At 40.0% G+C, this 21,833-nt stretch overlaps 1 protein-coding gene across 1 annotated transcript in view; it reads left to right on the top strand.

The window, feature by feature from the left end:
- ZNFX1 (zinc finger NFX1-type containing 1) overlaps positions 1-18,434 on the top strand; it is a 33,975-nt gene extending 15,541 nt beyond the window's left edge. Inside the window, exons 4-14 of the mRNA XM_063459117.1 lie at positions 514-645; positions 1,839-1,987; positions 2,106-2,249; positions 5,179-5,293; positions 9,123-9,361; positions 11,434-11,573; positions 12,401-12,555; positions 12,663-12,808; positions 12,997-13,107; positions 14,921-15,016; positions 15,909-18,434. Coding sequence (XP_063315187.1) covers positions 514-645; positions 1,839-1,987; positions 2,106-2,249; positions 5,179-5,293; positions 9,123-9,361; positions 11,434-11,573; positions 12,401-12,555; positions 12,663-12,808; positions 12,997-13,107; positions 14,921-15,016; positions 15,909-18,353 — 3,872 coding nt within the window. The 3' untranslated portion in view covers positions 18,354-18,434. The remainder of the gene's footprint in view (positions 1-513; positions 646-1,838; positions 1,988-2,105; positions 2,250-5,178; positions 5,294-9,122; positions 9,362-11,433; positions 11,574-12,400; positions 12,556-12,662; positions 12,809-12,996; positions 13,108-14,920; positions 15,017-15,908) is intronic.
- Positions 18,435-21,833: the final 3,399 nt, after the last annotated feature.

Genomic DNA, 21,833 nt, shown 5'->3' with positions numbered 1-21,833 from the left:
GTTTATACTGAGAAACATATTTGCATTTGTATTGCCGGTAATACAGCAATACCAGCACGGCCAGTCAGCCTCAAATACAGGCTGTGCCTTAAAATACCAGTCAGGAGGAAAACCTAAGAGTAGTGTGTAAAAAATAAATAAATAAATAAATAAAGTAAAAAAAAATTATAATTTTTTTTTAAATGGGTCTATTCCATGGGCCTGGAGCTGCAGCTCCATCAGCCCCTATGTTAATCCGGCCCTGCCGATGGTGAGATCATAGTGAGTAGACAGGACCTTGTGCAACCTGCTTCTGCCACAGGTGGAAGAAACATAATTTTATTCAAAAATGGAAACATTATAAAGCATGTTGTTTAGTTTACATAGCTATTACTTTAGAACGCTAAGTATTTTAGTAGGCTTTAAAAGGCAAAGTCATGAATGTTCTTATTCAAAGTGAAGTTTTATGTCTTTAGAACTCAGGTTGGGCCAAGAGTTGACCAAATTTATTGACACTTTCGCTTATCCTGCTAGGGAAGACCTATGTTGGGCTTAAAATCGCAGAGGCTTTGATCACTAACTCTAAAGTGTGGCAGATGGAGAGACGATCATACCCAGTCCTTGTGGTCTGCTACACGAATCACGCTCTGGACCAGTTTTTGGAAGGTATGTATGATAATCAATCTCCTGGGGTAAGGAAACATTACAATTTGTTTTCGTCCAAATACTCCATTTTGATAAAGTATGTGAAAATGTTGGTTTTTCTCATTGTCCATATATTTTTGTGTACCAATTGTTGGTGTCAAAGTACTCATCAGATGAAGTGTATATTTTAAATTATGATACACTCCGGTGTCTACTGTTTTCTGTTTTCTTTGTGGTCAGGATTGGGATTTTGTAAATTATTAGTTCACCTCCATACAAAAAAATAAAATTATATATTGGGAATTACTTCCATATTTACTGCTTTTCAATTGACTCTTATGGACCTACTCTTCATTATAGAACTCTCTATTGGTCTTGTATGCTTAGGTCTTTTCTTCAGTACAAATTGTTGAACCCAAAAAGTTCAACTCAAGCACAGCCAGGGCACTCATTGCATTAGACAAGGTGGGACACAAATATTGTTTCTCTTTATAATGCTCTCTCAATGGTTGCTCTCTTGACTGCCAGGTGCAAAGCTTGTTTATGACAGAAAATAGCAAAGCTTGCAACGGTCGACAGGGGGCCAAGATGGTTCCACTCAGTCCTAAGACAGACGTATGGTTTTTCAGATTTCACAATATAAATAAAATAATTATTAAATACATATAGGGGTTAATAAACATAATATGAAAGGAACAGAGTGTTCTATAGTGGTTATGGTGCAAGAAGTCCACGGCACAATTCCAGGGTAACCTATCAAACCATTTACAAATGGTTTAACATTAACCTGACTCTGTTGGGCACTTGCAGCCCTTCTGATCTGCACAACTATTCTAAAGCAGAGTTTAGTATCTTTGCATCAGCAAGCCAACTTTGGACATTTTTGATTGGCTAAGAGTGTCAGCTGATGCCCAACTTCTCCCTTTTGCCTCCACAATCATCTACATTCATATTCTGTCCTTTTAACCCCTTAAGGACCAAACTTCTGGAATAAAAGGGGATCATGACGTGCCACACATGTCATGTGTCCTTAAGGGGTTAAAGGGTTTAACAATCATATTGTTATAAATATGAACATTTACATAGCAAATACACACATTATAATTTACAAAGCGCACTGAAGACCAAATTAACTATTGCAAATGTTTACAGAAACAAACCTACAGTTATTCATCTTTTCTCTGTTTGATTCTTTTTTCATTTTTTTATTTCAGGAATTCATAAGTTTCTAAAGAAAGGGATTGTCCGTGTCGGTGGCAGGAGCAATAGTGAGATTCTAAAACAGTTCACGATCAGAGAACTGAGGGGATGTCGTAGCCTCCGCAGTAGCCTACCCGCTCACTTGCGCAGAGCATATGCAGATGTGAGTGTTTTCTTTTAACTGCTAAAACACCAGGCCGAACTACCTCTTGTTCTCACACTCTTCCTTTATCTTAATACTCCCTCTCAAACTTTCTTCTATTTTGTTTTTGGTCTCTCAGATCAGTAATAACATGAAGTTATCAATGCAAAAGCTCGATGAGGGAGCTATGCTCCTGCAGTGTACCATGTCAGGGGTAATACATGAAACATATCTGGAGAAATACATAGAAGAGGAACACTGGGACAGTCTGCACAACATCCCGGTAAGGAACAGATCTTTTAAACATGTGTGAACAATTTAGTAATAGGAAATATACTTCTAACAAAAGCGATAAAAAGTCCTTCTTTCAGAGTCCTGTCCTGCCATCCCTACTTTGTTCCCTGGTGTCTTGCTTTTGTGGACAATAGGGAACTGTCCCCAGCGAGCATAGCACAAGAGCTCTCAGCACGGTCCACCATTAGAAAGCCTGGCAAGCATTCACGATAGGCCAAAAAGGTCGGACCTGCCCATAATCGGAGTGGATCTGCCCAAAGAATAGGCAGGTCAAACCAGTATCACGAAATACAGACAATACAGACTCCTATAGCATTCCCCATGAGTGAAGAAGATTAAATAACCTATAATTGGGATGAAAGGTGTCCTTAATGATTCCCCAAGTACATCGTTTGTTGTAGATTTCTTCAATTGATGGGAGTTGAGCACCATTAATAATAAACTATTAGTTGAAGAGCCTTCCTATCAGCTACTAAACAGCTACCATACCATGATAAAATACAATTTGGCAAAATGCTTTTTAATTGAACGATAAAAATGTTATCTTTACCTGTAGTGATAAGCAGGCTTTCTTCAACCTCCTTATAAAATGTCACGACTACTAATGTGATCTAACATGCAAAACTATGTAACATCTACACAGAATAGAAAATAGACAGAACGTAAACCGGTCCTTAGAATGGCCGGATTAATGCGTTGAAAGACATAGAATGGTCAAGGGAAAGCTGAGGTCAAGGGAGCCAGAAATACACAAGATCGATAAGAAAGCCAAGTCAGGGAAACCAAAGATCAGAATAGTCAAGAACAGCCAAAGTAAGAATACCGTGAATATCAGTAACAAGGATAAGAAAACGCACTCTCGGGAACCAGGAACGGAAACTACGACAGGGCAATTAGCTGGGGAATTCAGGGGGTTTAAATACCCCTCCTTGAGCTGTGATTGGTCAGAGCTTGGCTTCTGACCCCAGAACGTGCGTGTGTGTTGACGTTGTGATGTCACATGCACGTATGCGTGACCTTTGGAGGTGGGGCTACAAATGGCCATGACCTCGAGGTCGGCGCCATTTTGGATCCTGCGTGTGGAGGGGACGGATGCCCCAGTGGGTCGGCTCCCGGCTCGCTGCTGAACGGGTAATTCCTCCAACCTGTCAGTGCGGTCGCACCACGTGCAGCCGCGAGCCGGTGGCCGAGACAATACAGCAGTAGAATTGGTACTCCAAGACAAATCATCTGAAATATATACTCCCAGAAACTTAAAACTGGTAATGCGTTCAACCTCATCTCCATCTATGTGAATATGAGTTTGTGTCTACCTTCTTAGTGTGTCGAAAGTCCACAATAAGTTCCTCTGTATTTTTAATATTAAGAGCCAAGTTGTTATTAGTGCACTACTCAAATAAGGACTGGATCTAATTTCTGTAGGCCCTTTCATCTTCATTTCCAATAAGGCCAATCACTGTTTTTTTTTTTTGTAAATCTGTTTATTATGACATGGTAATCAGCAATAAATTGGCTCGCAGGCCAAGTAACAAGATAACATTTCCGCAATAAGAAAAAAGCATGTATACGTTTTCAGAGAACTAAGACGATACAGATGAAATAGGACTAATGCAAATAAACAGTGTAAGATCAGGATTTCTGAGTTATGATCTGAGAGTAAGTCCCTTGTTACCCTTCTGTTAGACTTAAGTGTAGATAGCTAGTACCACCTCAGGGTGCTCTAATAAGACATTTATAGATGTTTGATTGACTACTCGAGATGGGTTACTGCTTTAGGTTGGGTATAAATTGTGTTTGGGGCCAACCCGTGAAGAGCTAGATAAAATGAATCCGATGAGCAGTCACCACCGTAGAGGATAACGTTCGAGGCGGATGACTGCTTAGTAATAAAGTGAGAGACCAACATGTCCTGAGGCTAGAAGCAAGGAAGGACCGGGCAACTAAAGTTGGATGGCAGGTTGCTATCGATGCTCTTATCGAGATATCTATAATTGTGGCGGTGGCAAGAGTGGGCTCAATGACCCGAAATCCGAGGCGTATGTGTGGTATACTGCCAACAGTTCACTGATACTCAGGCCACCCGGTCCACTCAATTTAATTTAAGATATGTGAAAGGCCAGTCACTCACCCCTTCCGTCACACAAAGCCTCCATCTAATGTATCTACGGGTAGGATTCTATGGGCTGGGCTCAGAACCTAGCGCGGGTGGCGAATCCTCCCCCATGGCAAACATCCCCAGCGGAGCCCAAGACTCACTAGCCACTTCCACTTCCACATTAACTACCCACTTTAGGCCAATCACTGTTGTATCATCCGCAAACTTTATTATTTCATTAGTTTCATGAACAGGAACACAATCATAAGTGTACAAAGAATAGTTAAGACTGAGCACGCATCCCTGTGGGACCCTGTTGCTTAAAGTCAAAGTGGTGGAAACCATTGTACCAAACTCCACAGTCTGCGGCCTATCTGTAAAAAAAAATCCAATATCCAATTACAAAGGGAGGTATAAATATTCAACTGTGTAAGCTTTCTTATTAGCTCCATTGGAGTAACAGTGTAAAAAACAAAAAAAAAAATCACAAAACAGTTACCGCATAAGAATTATTTTTGTCCAAGCGAGCTAGGACATAGTGAAGGGCAGTGATGATGGCATCTTCTGTTGACCTGATAAAACGCTAAACAAACTGATGTGGATCCAATGAAGAGGGCAAACAAGATTTTAAATGAGCAAGAACTGACCTCTAAAAACACAATAACAGTAAGATCAACTGGCCTAAAATAGTTAAGGTCCTTTGTAGGAGCATTTTTTGGCATTGGTACAATATTAGCTGTTTTAAAGGGAGATGCCATAATAGATGATAAACTTCAATCAAATGTAAAACAAACCATTCTTTTTTTATCCTTTTTATTATCAGAAAGATGAAGATGATTTTGTTTACCCGGGTGGACGTGGGAGACACTCGATGATTGCAGAGTGGCTTGGCTTGGGTGTCACCCCATTCATCCGAACTGCAGAAGATCCAGGGGCAGGTAACATGTTCCTCTTAGTTTGAAGAGATAGAACAAAAGGGATAAAGAGGATAAAATTAATAAATGGCAATAAATACCATTCACTCTATTTCCCGGTCACTAAATTAAATAGGATTTCATATAAATTAATTATATGCATACAGTATATACTGATCAACCACAACATTAAAACTACCTGCCTAATATTGTGTAAATCTCCCATGTGCTGCCAAAACAGCTCCGATGTGTTGAGGCATGGACTCCATAAGACCTCTGAATATGTTCTGTGGTATTTGGCACCAAGATATTAGCAGCAGATTGTTTAAAGCAGTGGTAGTCAACCTTTTTCTACCTACCGCCCACTAATGCATCTTTTTGGTTGAAAAAATTTCCTTACCGCGCACCAGTTTTCGCGCAAATGCGGAATATTTTTTAGAAAGGAGGGTGTTTTAAAAAAAAAAAAAAAAATGTACGTACATTTATCTTTTTATTTCTACTTAATGCAGGTTTATAAGGTTTTTAACTTTATAAAGTTTAATGAGAAAACAATAAAGTAAATTGAAATTACCTTTACTAGTGATTAATGAGATCCTTGAGGTGGATGCTGCAAGACTAAATATTTGATATCTGGTTCGATTTTCGTAAGGAACAAACGAAAGTCTCTTTCAGTGATATTCAGACGACTTCTCTGTTTGCGCATAATATGATTTCTCATTTGTGCGTCAGCTCATCTCCTCTCCCTCCTCAATTCCCCTCCCCACCTTTTTTTCCCTTTTTTCTATTTTTTAACCTTCCTTGTAGCAATGCCCAGTAGGAAGGCTGAGCTAGCCCACTTACTATAGTCCACTTTTAACAGACAGGCACACATACAGACACACACACACACACGACACTCATACAAGACACACACACATACAAGACACACACACATACACAAATACAGACACATACATACACACACACACACACATACAGACACACACACACAAGACACACATACAGACACACATACAAAGACACATACAGACACACATACACGACACACATACATACACACACACACACGACACACATACATACACACACACACACAAGACACACATACACAAGACATACATACACACACGACACATACATACACACACACACACACGACACATACATACACACACACACGACACATACATACACACACACACACACGACACATACATACACACACGACACATACACACACACACACGACACATACACACACGACACACATACAGACACACAAAGACACATACAGGAACACAGACAGACACACATACACACAAAACACATACATACAGACACACACAAGACACACATACCAACAGACAGTCACACATACATACAGACACACACAGACATGCACACACACATACAGACACACACTAGAAACACACACATGCAGACACACAAGACACACATATATACACACACACACACACACACACAAGACATACATACAAAGACACACACACATTATATTTAAGTCACCCTCCTGTTTTCTACCTTTTAGATGCAGGAGGGTGACTTTCCCTGGGGTCCAGTGGTGGCTCAGGTGGATGGGAGTCAGAGTTCCCACTCTGACTCCCTGGTCTTCCTCCCGCGCGGCTCTCAGTGTTAGCTGGGAGGAGTGACGTGCAGTCACTTCCTCCCAGCTCTCTGATGTCATCACAGGGGGCCCGGTTGCGCTGTTAAAGCGCCCAGCGCTGACCGGGCCCCCTCACAATCCACATCCATCGGGTGGCCCTGACAGCATGGGCCACCCGATGGACCCCCTCCATATGCGTCCCCGACGGTTTTCCGCGCGGGCCGGGGCCGCAAATGGTCACGGCGGTACCCAGTTGCAGGGATACCGCCGGCTCGCACCCGCCCGCCCGCCCGGTCGTCAAAACCTGGAAATCCCTACCGCCCACCTGGAATCCTAAAACGCCCACTAGTGGGCGGTAGGGACCAGGTTGACGACCCATGGTTTAAAGGGACACTATAGCCACCCAGACCACTTCAGCTCATTGAAGTGGTCTGGGTGCATTTTCCCAGGTACCTTAACCCTGCAATAGTAATTATTGCAGTTATTGATCAACTGAAATAATTACTATACAGGGTTTACTCCACCTTTGAGGTTGTTAGGCGACTTTGGGTCACCTAACAGATGCTGGACGTCCTCACGGTATGCATGAGGACATCCAGCGTTACCCAAAACCCCATAGAAAAACATTGTATAATGCGTTCCTATGGGGGAATCCCTAATTCGAGCATTAGGTCTCACCCTGCCAACGTCAGCCAGAGATGTAAAGGCAGACCCTGAGCCAGAGCCAAGGAACATCGGTGCTGGAACAAGGTAAGTGACAGAAGGGTTTTTTCACCCCTTCTGCACCATGGAGAGGTAGAAGGGCACTTGTTTTCTTGGCACTATAGATTCCGTTTAAGTCCTGCAAGCTGCAAGATTGGGCCTCCATGGATTGGATTTGTTGTACTAGCTCATTTCAAATATGCTCAATTGGATGGAGATCTGGGGAATTTGGAAGCCAAAATAACACCTTTAACTCTTTGTCATGTTCCTCAAACCATTCCTGAACAGTTTTTGCAGAGTGACATGGTCCATTATACTGCGAAAGAGGCCACTGTCATCAGGGAACACCTTTGCCTTGAAGGGGTATATATAGAATCTCTATGTAGGTGATATTCGTCAAAGTAACATCCACAAGAATCCATGGTGCAGTTCTGACATCACGTCCCCATTGAAGGCGCTTTTGGCATTGGACAGGGGTCATCATGGGCACTCTGACTGGTCTGCGGCTATGCAGCCTCATACACAGAAAACTGTAATGCACTGCGTGATCTGACACCTTTCTATCATGGCCAGCATTACGTTTTTCAGCAGTTTGGGCTAACCTTTGCTACCCTTTTGCATCTTTGAGCCTTGAGTGCCCATGACCCTGACGCCAGTTAACCATTTTTTTCTCCTTGCACGACCTTTGATAGGTACTAACCATTGCATAACAGGAAACCTGCACAAGACTGTTCACTTGCAGCCTAATATTTGCCACCCCTACACAGGTGCCATTGTAAATTATATAATCAATGTTAGTGGTTTTAATATTGTGGCTGATAAGTTTTATATATATATGGACACTGGTGTAACTGATATATGATAAGCCCTGGGGTATGGGTGGAGCGCAGTTAGTCAATGTTGGGTGTAAGACATTCTTAGGAAACAGGTTAAGCTTATTTCAGAACAACATACATTAAATACATTCCAATACACATTAGAATGCATAATACGGGATACATCTATCTCAGATTACATCTATGTTACAGACCAATCATTTAAATCCAATAAAATAATGTGAAATAGTAATAATGGTTAGTGATGGCAATAATTATATGGAACTACAAAAACAAAATCTCCCTTTACTTCTTTCATAGGATTTTCATTTGACAATATCATTTTTTACTGACTTGCAAGTAAAACAAGTTTTATTTGGCATCGACAAATAATGACTCCGATTATAAATTCACTTAATGAATTAATTATTATTATTATATTGTGTTAACATTTACTTCAGTGATACTAGCTATTCAAAATGGCCATTGTAGACAATGTAATTATTTCTATTATTTCTCTAAGAGTTAATTTGTTATGCTGATGGTGTGGCCAATGCAATCATTTTTGTTTATGTTATATTCCCGCATGTCCATCAAAGTTTCCCTCTTCAAAGTCCATCACTGTAGGTCCTGTCACTTGCCTACTTATAACATATCTCACAATTTGTATTGAGTTTATTTAACTCTTGACTGGCTCTTGTAAATTTTGCAGGTCTAGCACAGGAGCCTCAAGAGGAGGCTGAAGAATCAGAAGAGGAAGAAGAACTGATACAGATTCCTGAGGAGGCTGAACTGCTACAGGATGAACGAATGCTTGACATCGATGAGGAGGCAAGAAAGCCCAGAAGGAAGAAAGAGAAAATTGAAGACAAAGAACTTGCTCAGCTCCTGTTTGCTGTTTCTTTGGAAAGCAAGGAACCAAAACAAGAGCAGGAAGACGGAGAGTGGCAGGTAAGGCCAACCTAATCTTTACTGTTGGCAAAGTCAATGCCATAAAAGTGGGTTGCACGAGGGGCTCAATCCTTTCAAGAGAGGCAGGAGTTGAGTGAACTATATCTCCCATACAGACTAAACATCACTATTTGTGTAAGGCTTATACAATTTTACAAAGTGTTTTTACTGATTTTGGGAAAGTTGATGAATACACTGGGACCTTGTTGATAAATAAAATGACTATGAACTACATCACTTCTTGCCAGACCACCATGGATCTTCTCATTGATGACATCTTGTTTATGTGTCTTTGTTCCTGATTCTGACCTTGGCTTGTTTGCTTGTTCTCTCTGTTGGAATGACTTTTGGCTTTTTCTCTACTGTACCTATTCCCAGTAGATACATTGTCAATACTACAATCTGATTTTTTTTGGTACTTTTCCCACTTGGGGATTTTCACTAGCAAGCCTGGCCATGCCAGGGACTTTTCTTTCTCTATTTCTCATATGAAATATCTAATCAACCAATCATGATCAAAAGGTTAAAAAAAATGTTAAACTAAACATCCATAATGAGAAAGAAATGTCATCTAAGCGACTTGACTAATGAATAATTATTATCTGATATGATGTTTAAAGGGACACTATAATCAGCAGAACAACTACAGCTTAATGGTCTGGTGAGTATAATCATTGCCTTCAGGCATTTTTATGCAAACACTGCCTTTTCAGAAAAAAGGCAGTGTTTACATTGCCCCTGGGGACCCCTCCAAGTGGCCACTCCTCAGATGGTCACTGGAGATGCTTCCTGGCTCAGTGCTGCACAATAGGCAGCACTTCCGTTCAGCGTCACCACGTACTGCATGGGGACACTGAATTTTCCTCAGAGATTAGCCGCCCCTTGACGATTTTATCCAATCCAATGCTTTCCCCTGGCTGTCGTTCCTATATACAAAATGGCTGCCACCCAGGAGAGGCGCGCGCTGCTCGTTCCCCTTGCGGTTTGTGGTTTTCACACTTCGTCAGCGAGGTGTGAACGTTCTATATAGACATTCTAAATGGAGTATCGGGGTGGTCCTCGTTTGAGAGACGAACGGTTTTGTTCGTATTAGTTCTCCCGAACAGAGAGCAGGTAAAACACACAAGTAATCACGAACACATGGGGAACATGGGTCATTACCTAAAGATACTTCACGGTTTTATCGGTGATCCTGCTACACTGATGATGCTACCAAGGAAAGCAGCTTGTTATCTAAAATACAGATTTTGGAAAATCACGGAAGGTAATATTAGTTGCACCCAGAAGATGTCATGAATATATAGTGCACACTGGTGCCTCCCTCCATGCAAGTAGGGGACTGCTGGTATCCACAACTCCTGCTCACTTTCTTTCACATTTTTCTTATGCAATGAAAGGATTATTGCACTCCACTCCAACACAGATATCAAGGTGTAGTAGTATAAATTTATTGAAAGTGAAATAAAAAAAACAATAATGAAATGAGATATGCTCTTCCTCAGGGACCTTACAGTAAAAGTATAAAACAGAAAAAAAAAAACTACAATACCCCTCTCCTCCCCTGTGTCAATATAAATAGCAGTGTGGTGTCCCTTCATTGGTGGAACCGTAGGTATGCGCCTGCCTCTTCAGCTGCATTCACTCCATTTAATTTTCCTTTCCAAACAATGCTCCTGCTTCAGCTGGCTATCAGTCACTCCAACTTTCGATATCTGGGCACTACGGTCAAATGTAGTAGTTGCGTCATTCCGTCATACGTCCATGTTATCAAGTTTGTAAGAGTACGTTCCACACTGGTTAATTTGCATTCCACAGTTGGTAATATGTATGGAACTAAGTGTGGAGCGCAAATTAAAAATGCTAATTTTATTTTTGATTTTAGATAACAATCTGTAATCCCAAAATGTCCTCACAATGACTACTCTACACTTTTGTAACAGTACAAATTGTGCATTGTACATTTGTCTGGCCTTAGTAACATAAACGTTGATTTTGAGTTGAATGCAGCAATGGTCTTTTGACTATTCCAGATCTTCTTGACATTCATGTTTTCATATTTTTCATCGATCTAGAATACACGGAAACAGAAGAAGAAGACTAAGCAGAAGGTGAAGACAGAGCTACGGAAGTTGGAAGCCTGGACTGACCAAGAGGTTAAGCAGATAAAAAATGTGTGGAGTCTAGATATCAACTCACGCTGGAAGCTGTACAGGTAACAAAAACAGAGGCATCAAAAGCCTACTGTCACCTATACACAGATAAGAAAAATACAGCTAAAGAGAATACACTATTGAATTACATTTCCTATAATACTCAGTTAACCTTTTAGTAAAACATGTACATAAATCTATATGTAGCATCCCTAAACTTGTACTAAACGTGTACTATTATTACACGGTATTATGAGATTAAACTTAACAAATGTAGCCAACTGATAACAAAAGGGTGTGAGTTTTCTTCCTGTAGGTTTGGAATTGAACCAAAAGCTCAGAGCAGGTTAAAAAAAATTAAAATTTCCGCACTGAACCTTACAAGATCGTTCTGGCCATATGAAGTCGATGGTGTTGTGTCTGTAATAGCAAGTTTATGGGGATGTAGCAGCTACAGCAGGTGAACAGTTGTGCTGAGATTTTTGAATGTTGGGGACTTTTTAGAATAGTACATTCATCTAAATACATTTTAATTCATGGGCAGAATTCAAGATTATCTACTTTTTCTCAGTCCTCAGTCCCTCAACCCACATAGTTATGCCCAAGGGTAGGTAGCCTATGGTGGATTATAGCTAAGAAGATAAGACTAACTAAGAATAATGGAAGATTCATTGCCAGACCATGCACACTTGTGGTAATGTAGTGGTGCCCACGCCTGTAGAACGTTAACTTATACAATTGTTTGATTGCTTGCAATGATGTGTTGCGTAGAAATCAGGGAAATTCTTTAATGTCTTCTCAGGAATGAATTGAACCAGTATAATTATAGACAATGCATGATCTCTATTCTATCTGCCTACTTTCACTCGTTATGTTTCTCTATCTATAGACACTGGGTACAACTTTACCAGATTGATATCCGCCAGAAAATCTTAGCTAGTGAGCAACAATATCAGGAATCTGCGGATCGTCTGGCAGAACTGAGGTTACAAGAAGATCTCCATATTCTTCGAAGTGCCCAAGTCATAGGCATGACAACCACAGGTCCGAGTTTCCTCCTGATTATAACTATTCATGAGAGCAACATTCTGCTGTGAAAATACATTACAAGATCTTTTTCACTTAATCGTTTCTTTTGTTTCACCTCTCAGGGGCTGCTAAATATCGCCGTATCCTGCAGGAAGTGGAACCGCGCATTGTTATTGTAGAAGAGGCGGCAGAAGTCCTGGAAGCACACACCATAACCACACTTAGTGCAGCCTGCCAACATCTTATTCTTATTGGAGACCACCAACAGGCACGTGATTCCCCTATCATTTCCAACTCCATTTGTTTTATGTGGGACTCAAGTAGATTGCAAAGCATACCAAATAGATCATCCTTCTCCAGACCTGATATGTGTCTGCTACGTAAAGTTTGCTTCAGTATTTGCAATAATAGAGTACAAATGTAGCATATTTACCTTATTTTCTATATCTGTTTCAGCTGAGGCCAAGTGCCAATGTTTATGATTTGGCAAAGAATTTTAACCTTGAGGTATCACTGTTTGAGCGTCTCATCAACTCTGGTCTTCCATTTGTTCGTCTAAACTACCAGGTGAGTGACTGTTGACTCATTGCTGCACTCATTCTTAAATATACACACATAACGTACTCTTAAACTCATAAAATCTCTCTTTCTAGCACAATCCAACCTAAAAACCAAAACAAAATGTTCCCTGGTCAATTTATACTTTGGTCTTGACTAAGAATTGTACAAGTTGTCCAATATTATTACTATCACAAGAGAATACAGAAGCTAGTCAGGATATTTCTCGAAAGGTTGTTTATAACGGAACACTCCTGGCACCATAACCACTACAGCATGTTGTGGTGGTTATGGTGCCAGGAGTGCCCTTCCAGAGTATGTAGTCAACTGTTTAGCAAATGTTTGACATCTTACCTGGATCTAGACAGACTCCCACTGCTGCCTCCTCTGCTGCCAGATATCCCTGCCACTGAGCTAAGCCTGCCCATGCATAGTTACTCTGTAATGCTCTCAGTCAAATGAACGTGGCTCGGCTGACTGAGCTTCTTGCAGGAACTTCTAGCATTAAAGGAGGTGGTGGTGGGGCCTGGTAGTTGGTCAAGCCATAAACCCAAAGTAGTCAAGCCATATTGACAGCTTTGGGAGAGTAACAGCATCATAACCCCTCTAGCGGCTGTAGTGGTTATGGTCCTTTGAGTGTTATTTAAAAAAGTATATGGTGGTAATTCTGTGGTCCCCAGCTGAACAATGTGGTCTCTGTTGCAATTTCCCTCTTAATGAAATTGCAAGTGAATCTTATAAAAATACAACTAAAAAACTAATATTTTTGAGGATGAACTCAAATTCATTTAATTATCGCTGACAGTTGTTGGTACAGGGATATCTTAAAGAAACTCTCTAGTGCCAGGAAAACAGTCTGTTTTCCTGGCACTGCAGGTCCCCTCTCCCTCCCACCTCCCACCTTAAAACCCCTTCAGTCACTTACCTGAGACCCCCGCCGAAGTCCCTCGGCGGTGGTTTCGGGTCGCCGCCGCTCCTCCTCTTCATTACGTCGGCTGGTGGGCGAGACTGATTCCGCCCGCCGGCTGCGGAGACCTAATGCACATGCGCGGCAATGCCGCGCATGCGCATTAGAGCTCTCCATGGAAAAGCATTGAAAATGCCATTCAATGCTTTCCTATGGGGAATTGAGCGACGCTGGAGGTCCTCACACAGCCCTAGCCACCCCTCCCCTGGCTATGATTGACAGAGCCTGCATGAAAAAAAACCTGGTTTCACTTTCAATCAGATGTAATTTACCTTAAATAATTGTATCTCAATCTCTAAATTGAACTTTAATCACATACAGGAGGCTCTTGCAGGGTCTAGCAAGCTATTAACATAGCAGGGGATAAGAAACTCTTAATTAAACAGAACTTGCAACAAAGAAAGCCTAAATAGGGCTCTCTTTACAGGAAGTGTTTAGGAAGGCTGTGTAAGTCACATGCAGGGAGGTGTGACTAGGGTTCATAAACAAAGGGATTTAACTCCTAAATGGCAGAAGATTGAGCAGTGAGGCTGCAGGGGCAAGTTCTATACACCAAAACTGCTTCATTAAGCTAAAGTTTTTCAGGTGACTATAGTGTCCCCCCTTAGTAGTGGGAGTTGGCACCCAGACCACTCCAATGGGCAGAAGTGGTCTGGGTGCCTGGAGTGTCCCTTTAATTATATTCACTATATTTATATACTTGGTGATATGTCTATTGCATCTGTTTGAAGCAAATGAAGAATTGCGTAGAGAGGCAGAATAATGAATTTTCAAAACTTACTTTAGAATGTTTGAGTTTGTTTATTTTGGCTTTAACGTGTATCCTTCTAATAAGAATCATATTTAAATCTTCAGCATCGTATGCGGCCTGAAATTGCCCGACTTCTAACCCCTCACATCTACCGGGAGTTAGAAAATCATTCGTCAGTGCTGAATTATGAAAACATTAAGGTAAGAGAAACTTAGATATGCAATACGTATCTTGCTATAAGGATGTAGAAAAGGAAAGCCTGGCCTTTAACACAACACGTCTCCCCCAACATATTCAAATCTAAATGTATATTTACTTAGAATAAAATAACGTACTGATACGTACTAAGATAATAGACTGTAAAGTTAGAATTAAATGACAATTTTGTTTTTTAGAATGCTGCAGTACTCCTCCGCATGTTATCCACTCTCTATAAACAAAGATATCAGTATTAGTATCCAAACAGTGCCCAATAAGAGAGGCAGGTCTCCAGGTTTTATTTAATATTTTTGTATAGGCCTTTCAAATGATTTCATACTTTTGGATACATTTTTTTATTCATTTTTGTTTTATATATTCATTTTTCCCCCCAAAATATCAAAATATGGAAAACAATATCATATATATCAACAAAAAATATAAAAATATAAAAAATGTTTCCAAAATAGTATTCATATATATTTTTAAAGATAATAAAAAAATTAAATAATTTGAAAAGATTATCCAAAAAATATTAAATCGAGGCCTTAGCAGGTGCAAATAAATAATGAAAAAATTGGCTTAGACCTAAAGGTGACACAAGCACACATCTTAAGGTAGGTACACATTAATAGAAATAAGTGCAATAGAAACATGAAAAAGATTTGTCTATATCTGCAGACAAACATATTCGCATTTGATTGATGTACATTCTGATTTAGGCGAATTATATTTTACTTGCTAGCTGGGGAAAGCCATAAAAGATTCAGAAAATTATTATTTCATGAGGCAGAATGACAGAAGAAGTGAAAAGCTTTTGGAATAAAGTAACTGAGTTTGTTTTAAGGTAGATATTAAAAGACCTAACTTACTCTACTTTCCTTCATCCATTAGGGAGTGTCTTCCAATATTTTCTTTGTGGATCACAACTACCTAGAACAAGAAATCCAAGATGGTAGGAGCCATCAGAACATGCATGAAGCACAATTCATTGTAGAACTCTGCAAGTACTTCCTTTGTCAAGATTATAAACCATCCCAGATTACTATCCTCACCACTTATACTGGGCAACTTTTCTGCTTCCGCAAGCTGATGCCAAGCAAGACTTTCTCTGGGGTTAAAGTACACGTGGTGGACAAGTATCAAGGTGAAGAGAATGACATAATTCTTCTCTCACTGGTACGAAGCAATAAAGAGGGCAGAGCGGGTTTTCTCAAGATCTCCAACAGGATCTGTGTCGCATTGTCCAGGGCCAAGAAGGGGTTGTACGTTATCGGCAACATGAGTATGCTAGGAAAAGAAACTCTTTGGAGCCAGATAATTCTTACCCTAAAGCAGAATGGTCAAGTGGGCAATCACCTTATGCTCTGCTGCCAGAACCACACTGACACACGCACCCTTGTGAGCAAAGCAGAAGATTTTAAACAGGTTCCAGAAGGAGGCTGCAGCAAAAAATGTGAATTTAGACTGAACTGTGGGCATGTTTGTACTCGTGTCTGTCACCCTTATGACCCTGAACATAAGGAGTATGAGTGCACAAAACCATGTCCAAAAACACTTTGTGGAGATGGACACCGTTGCCAAAGGAAATGCTTTGAACCCTGTGGGCAGTGCATGGAGAAGGTGGAGAAGCTAATGCCAGTGTGTGGTCACACTCAAATTGTTCAGTGTAGTATCCCTGCAAAGTCATTCAGGTGTCTTGTTCCATGCAACAAGTTCTTGCAATGTGGTCATCCATGTGAAAAGCAGTGTGGTGACGAATGTGAAGAGCGTTGTTGTGCTGAGGTCAGTGCGACGTTAAAATGTGGGCACATCCAAAAGATTGAGTGCTGGAAAAAACGTGATGTAGAGTTTGGAATGCCTATGAAATGCAATAAACCTTGCAGTTTCCAGTTAGACTGTGGGCACAAGTGCCCAGGTACATGTGACACATGCTTTCAGGGACGCTTCCATCAAAGATGTCGTCATCCCTGCAAGCGTGTTCTTATTTGTTCACATGAATGCAAGGAGCCGTGCACAAATGCATGCCCGCCATGTACGAGGCAGTGCCAGAACCGATGCATCCACAGCAAGTGCCAAAAGAAGTGTGGGGCACGCTGTGCTCCATGCATGGAACCATGTGACTGGAGGTGCCAGCACTTTGCCTGTGACAAACTGTGCTCTGAACCTTGCAGCAGACCACCATGCGATAAACCCTGCACTAAAAAGCTCAAGTGTGGCCACACCTGCATCGGTCTATGTGGTGAACCATGTCCTAAAAAATGTCGTGAATGCCACAAAAAGGAAGTTACTGAGATTTTCTTTGGGTTTGAAGATGATAAAAATGCTCTTTTTGTGGAACTAGAAGATTGCCATCACATTTTTGAAGTCACAGGCTTGGATCAATATATGAATATGAACACTGATTCTAATGATGGAAATGCAATCAAACTCAAAGTATGTCCAAAGTGTCAGACCCCAATCAGGAAAAACTTGAGATATGGCACTATTATTAACAGGACTTTGGGTGAAATCGAAAGAGTCAAGGAGAGGATGCTGGGCTCAGTAGAAGAAATGTGTTTAACTCAGAGTCGACTCCAAGTTAAATTACAGCAGATGACTGAAGTAAGGAGAAATTTATCCATGGAATACATCAACTTAAAGGAGTCATTAGACAGTTCAGATTTATGTCCTAGGACACTGTCTACACTGGAAAATAAGATGTTGTTCTACGAGAAGTTGGCTAAACATTTCAGTAAAATAAAAGATGTGGAGGATATTGAGAAAATTGCTCTGAAGAATCACTTGCTTGAGATTAAGGGCTGGGTGGAGAAAACTCGCCTTTTTTTCACAAAACAAGAGCTTGCCGACTTACAAAATGAAATGCAGCGTTTTAGCTATCTCTTGCAACTCCTAATAAAATGTAAGTCAGGTTTAGGGAAAGGCAATTCTGATGCAAAAAAGGAAGTAAACGCATTGAGAGAAATCCTGGAAGGAAGAAAGAGGTTTACTGAGGAGGATAAAAATGTTGTGAAACAAAAACTGAAGGAGATCTTCTCACGTCATGGCTTAGGGATATCTGAAGATGAGCGTGTAATGATTGTAGCAGCTATGGGTCTACAGGCAGGTCACTGGTTTAAGTGTCCCAACAACCATATCTATGTTATTACAGAATGTGGAGGGGCAATGGAGAGATCCAAGTGTCCAGAATGTAGGGCACCAATTGGTGGAGAGAATCACAGACTTGAAGCAACCAACGCTCTGGCCCCAGAAATGGATGGCGCGCGGCATGCCGCCTGGTCCACTGTTGCAAATGACATGTTAAATTTTGAAGAATTAAGGGGCCTTGGAGACCTTTAATAGCACTTAACTTACAAAGCCACAGAGACATCTAGTGGTCATAATATTACCATGAAAATGTAATTATGTAATGTATAATTTTCATGAGTACATAGTGCCCTTTTACATTTTGGATTACATAAAAAAGTTTATTCAAAGAAAATAAAATATATATAAACCCTCGTGGCTTTTTACTTTGATATTTTCAGATCAATTTTACTTTCATTTTGGGAACTGTTATGAAAACAAATGTCTTCCATTAATTTAATTCTGTGAATTTCAAGTTTCATAAGCAATATGTCCTAAATAGCATGAGCCCTTTCATGTGCAGTGTATTATAATAATACATACTTATTTTGATTAAAAATTACTATCCTGACACTTTTAATTAAAACTGTCAATTAATATACCCAAGTAGGTGATTTCTCTCAACTTAGATATGGTTATTTTAATTTTAAAAACTACAAATGCATTTTCATTTCACTAAATGTTATTTTTTTTATTGAATGAATCCCCAAGTCATTTAACCTGCACATGCGTTTAAATGTACATGCCCCTTAAATAATGCGGACATTTTAATTCCACTTTATCGATTCTTTGTTGGATGGCAATAATAAGCTGTGAGCACAGGGCTGACCAACTCCCAGCACTCACAGCCTATCACGGCGGACTTTCACAGGATCTGCAAGATAATAAGCACAATGATAGTCCATTTATTTTATCCTATCCTCTGTTCAGACCAAGAGATCCCCTGACTGAGTGTGTAGTTCATAGTCATAGTACGATGTATAGTCATGAGTGATACTAAATCTTTGCCCCCTTACCACTACCGATTACCGAACAAGGTTGCTGACTTCAGTATGTGCGGATAAATGTAATTTATATTCTTTTAAATTACCCAGATTCTCATTATTGTGATTCTACATGTATTTAATAAATCGGATATTTTTGTATTGTTGTGCATATTAAATATACTCAATAAATCATAAATCAACTGAAACATATGTTCAGCGCTTGCTATTTATTGTGTGTTTCAAATCATTGCTCAGTTGTTCTGTGCTACTTGTTTTCTTGAACACCTGTTACCTGACCTTGAATTGCTTCACCGTTGCTGAACCTTTGCTGCCTGGATTTTGACCTCTGGATTGCCTGACTTTAACTTTGTTTTGCATTATTGGATTTGTTTGCCTTGGACTTTTGTGTGTCATTTTCTTACAAATACAAGTTCAAATTTTGGGTTTCATATATCCAACCCTGACAGATTAACTGGTAAATGCTCTCTCTTTTTGCTTCTGGTGTGTTGGGATTAAAAATTAGCTGAGGAATCCACCTTCTCTCTACCTGTAAAATCTGGTTTGGAATCGTCACAGTTAAATCTTCTTAATTTCTTCTTGTCTTCAGTTGATTGATATATATACGTCTTTTGTATATATAGTCTTGGGCCAAATGTTCGCCACAATAATGTATGTCTATATTATTGAAAAGTACTAATACGCAATCTGACTTACAGTTTCTTCAGGTTTATTCTTAGTTACGGATACATAATAAAACAACAAATGATGTTACAGGATAATGGACATTCAACAGCAGATGGTAATTGCTGGACTTCTTTACATCCATACATCTTTACATCGAGAGAGAGCCAGAGAGAGCTGAGAGAGAGAGACAAGAGCCAAGAGAGCGACCAGAGAGAGAGCTCGTGTCCCTCTGTTACTATATATGTGCCCATACTGATGTCAGACTATAAATCTAGCCATATAAGGACAAGACCCCCAAATCCACATTCCAGAGTTCTCATACAAAGAAAGCCTTGTGACTTATTGATACCATCTGTTACTTATGTCAATCCACACATCCATATATATAATTAATAGAAACATAGAATATGCAATATTCTACACTACCATCCAACTGATTTTAGGAAATTAAGTGGTAATGAATGTTGTGTAGATAGTTAAGTATGTCCATTATCCAATCCATGAATGCTCCCATTAGCCCAAGAATGAAAATGTTTCATCTCCCAATAAAATTATTTTCTTTGGTTTCAACAGGATAATAAATTCTGTGCTCTTTACTTATAAATATTTGGGTGGGTTTCTCATATAATCTGATCACATTTTATCTTTGTGCTTTCAGAACTCTCGTACTTAAAATGTAAGTAATATTTTGTTAAATTTACGATGATAAATGGATCACAGGATAGCTATGTAGGTTGTCTCCCCTGTGGTCTTCTGTTGGGATTTGAATCCTCCTGCCTCCAAGAACCGTCTCAAATGGGTCAAATCTGCACATTATACATAACTTTGATCAACAAAAGTCCTCAATCCTCCTTTTCATACATTCAAGATTTGGAATAAGATTTGACACCTCCTGACAATACCAAAGACTGATTAAAACAAAAAGCAATAGGAAAAATTCATAGTTGTTTAGCCATGGATGGATGTTGGAGGATCTATCTATCTATCTATCTATCTATCTACCTTTAAAAAAAAAAAAAAAAGTGAAAGAGGAAAGCAAGGTTACTAAAATAACAATTCTTAATATTCAAAGGCTCAGTATACAATTGAGATGCAATGATGTAAGGCCAGCAGTCACACAAATAACAGGGTCAGGTACCCAAACAGAGTGCTAACCGCAGCTCAATAACCCTGGAGCCGAGGGAAGGGGGTGACAAGCATAAACTATGTTAATAAGAGAGCAAACAAAAAACTAATAAAAATTGAAATCGTCTGGATAGTTAAAAAAACAACAACTAAAAGTACAATGTGAAGATGTCCATGAAACATGTTAAATAGCAGTCCCTGGCCAATGCTCAACCAGCACTCCCTGAAGCCCCCGGGATGAAGGGAAAGTTGATGTCCCACTAGATGCCCTTGCAACTGGACCAGGTGGCAAGGAGAGACTAGGATTCTGTAAAACATATTTCAATGTCAGAACCTGTAGTAAGATTAAACTGAAAACCATCTTTGACTGCTGGGCCAAAATGGTGAGGTATAGCAAAGTCCCATAAGCGCAAGTATTGGTGACTGCATGAAGGGATTGTTTACACTGCAGTATGGAGCTATAGAGGTAATGAAAAATAGGATATTTGCAATAACTCAAAGGAGAAAGATGCCGCGAAGCCACCATAATCATTACTTTAACCCCAAAGAACTGGAAGCATGGGGAGAAGTTACAGGGGGCTTTAGTGATTTACAGAGTCTCAAAATCACATCAAAACAAAGACCTTGACTTCTTAGGCAGTAATAATGTGGTGCATAAGCTCCTTATAAAGCGGATACGAGCCATGTCTACTACCTTCAGGAACACCACAAGCTTTAAGGTTTTTCCTCCTGTTTGCATTATCCAGCATTTCTACTGTTAGGTTCAAAACATGCGTCTTCTGTAGAATAGCAAGTCGCTTGTTAGTAACCACTTGATACTGAGATATAATTGAGACGTCCTTTTCAGTTGGTCTAAATCCGCCTGTAGTGGCGGACTCTTCCCACTATACTGACATTA

This window comes from Pelobates fuscus, chromosome 6, assembly GCF_036172605.1.
Source record: "Pelobates fuscus isolate aPelFus1 chromosome 6, aPelFus1.pri, whole genome shotgun sequence".
In the NCBI taxonomy this organism is placed as follows: domain Eukaryota; kingdom Metazoa; phylum Chordata; class Amphibia; order Anura; family Pelobatidae; genus Pelobates; species Pelobates fuscus.
The sequence above is the reverse complement of the archived record's forward strand: the minus strand, read 5'-3'. Positions and strand labels throughout refer to the sequence as shown.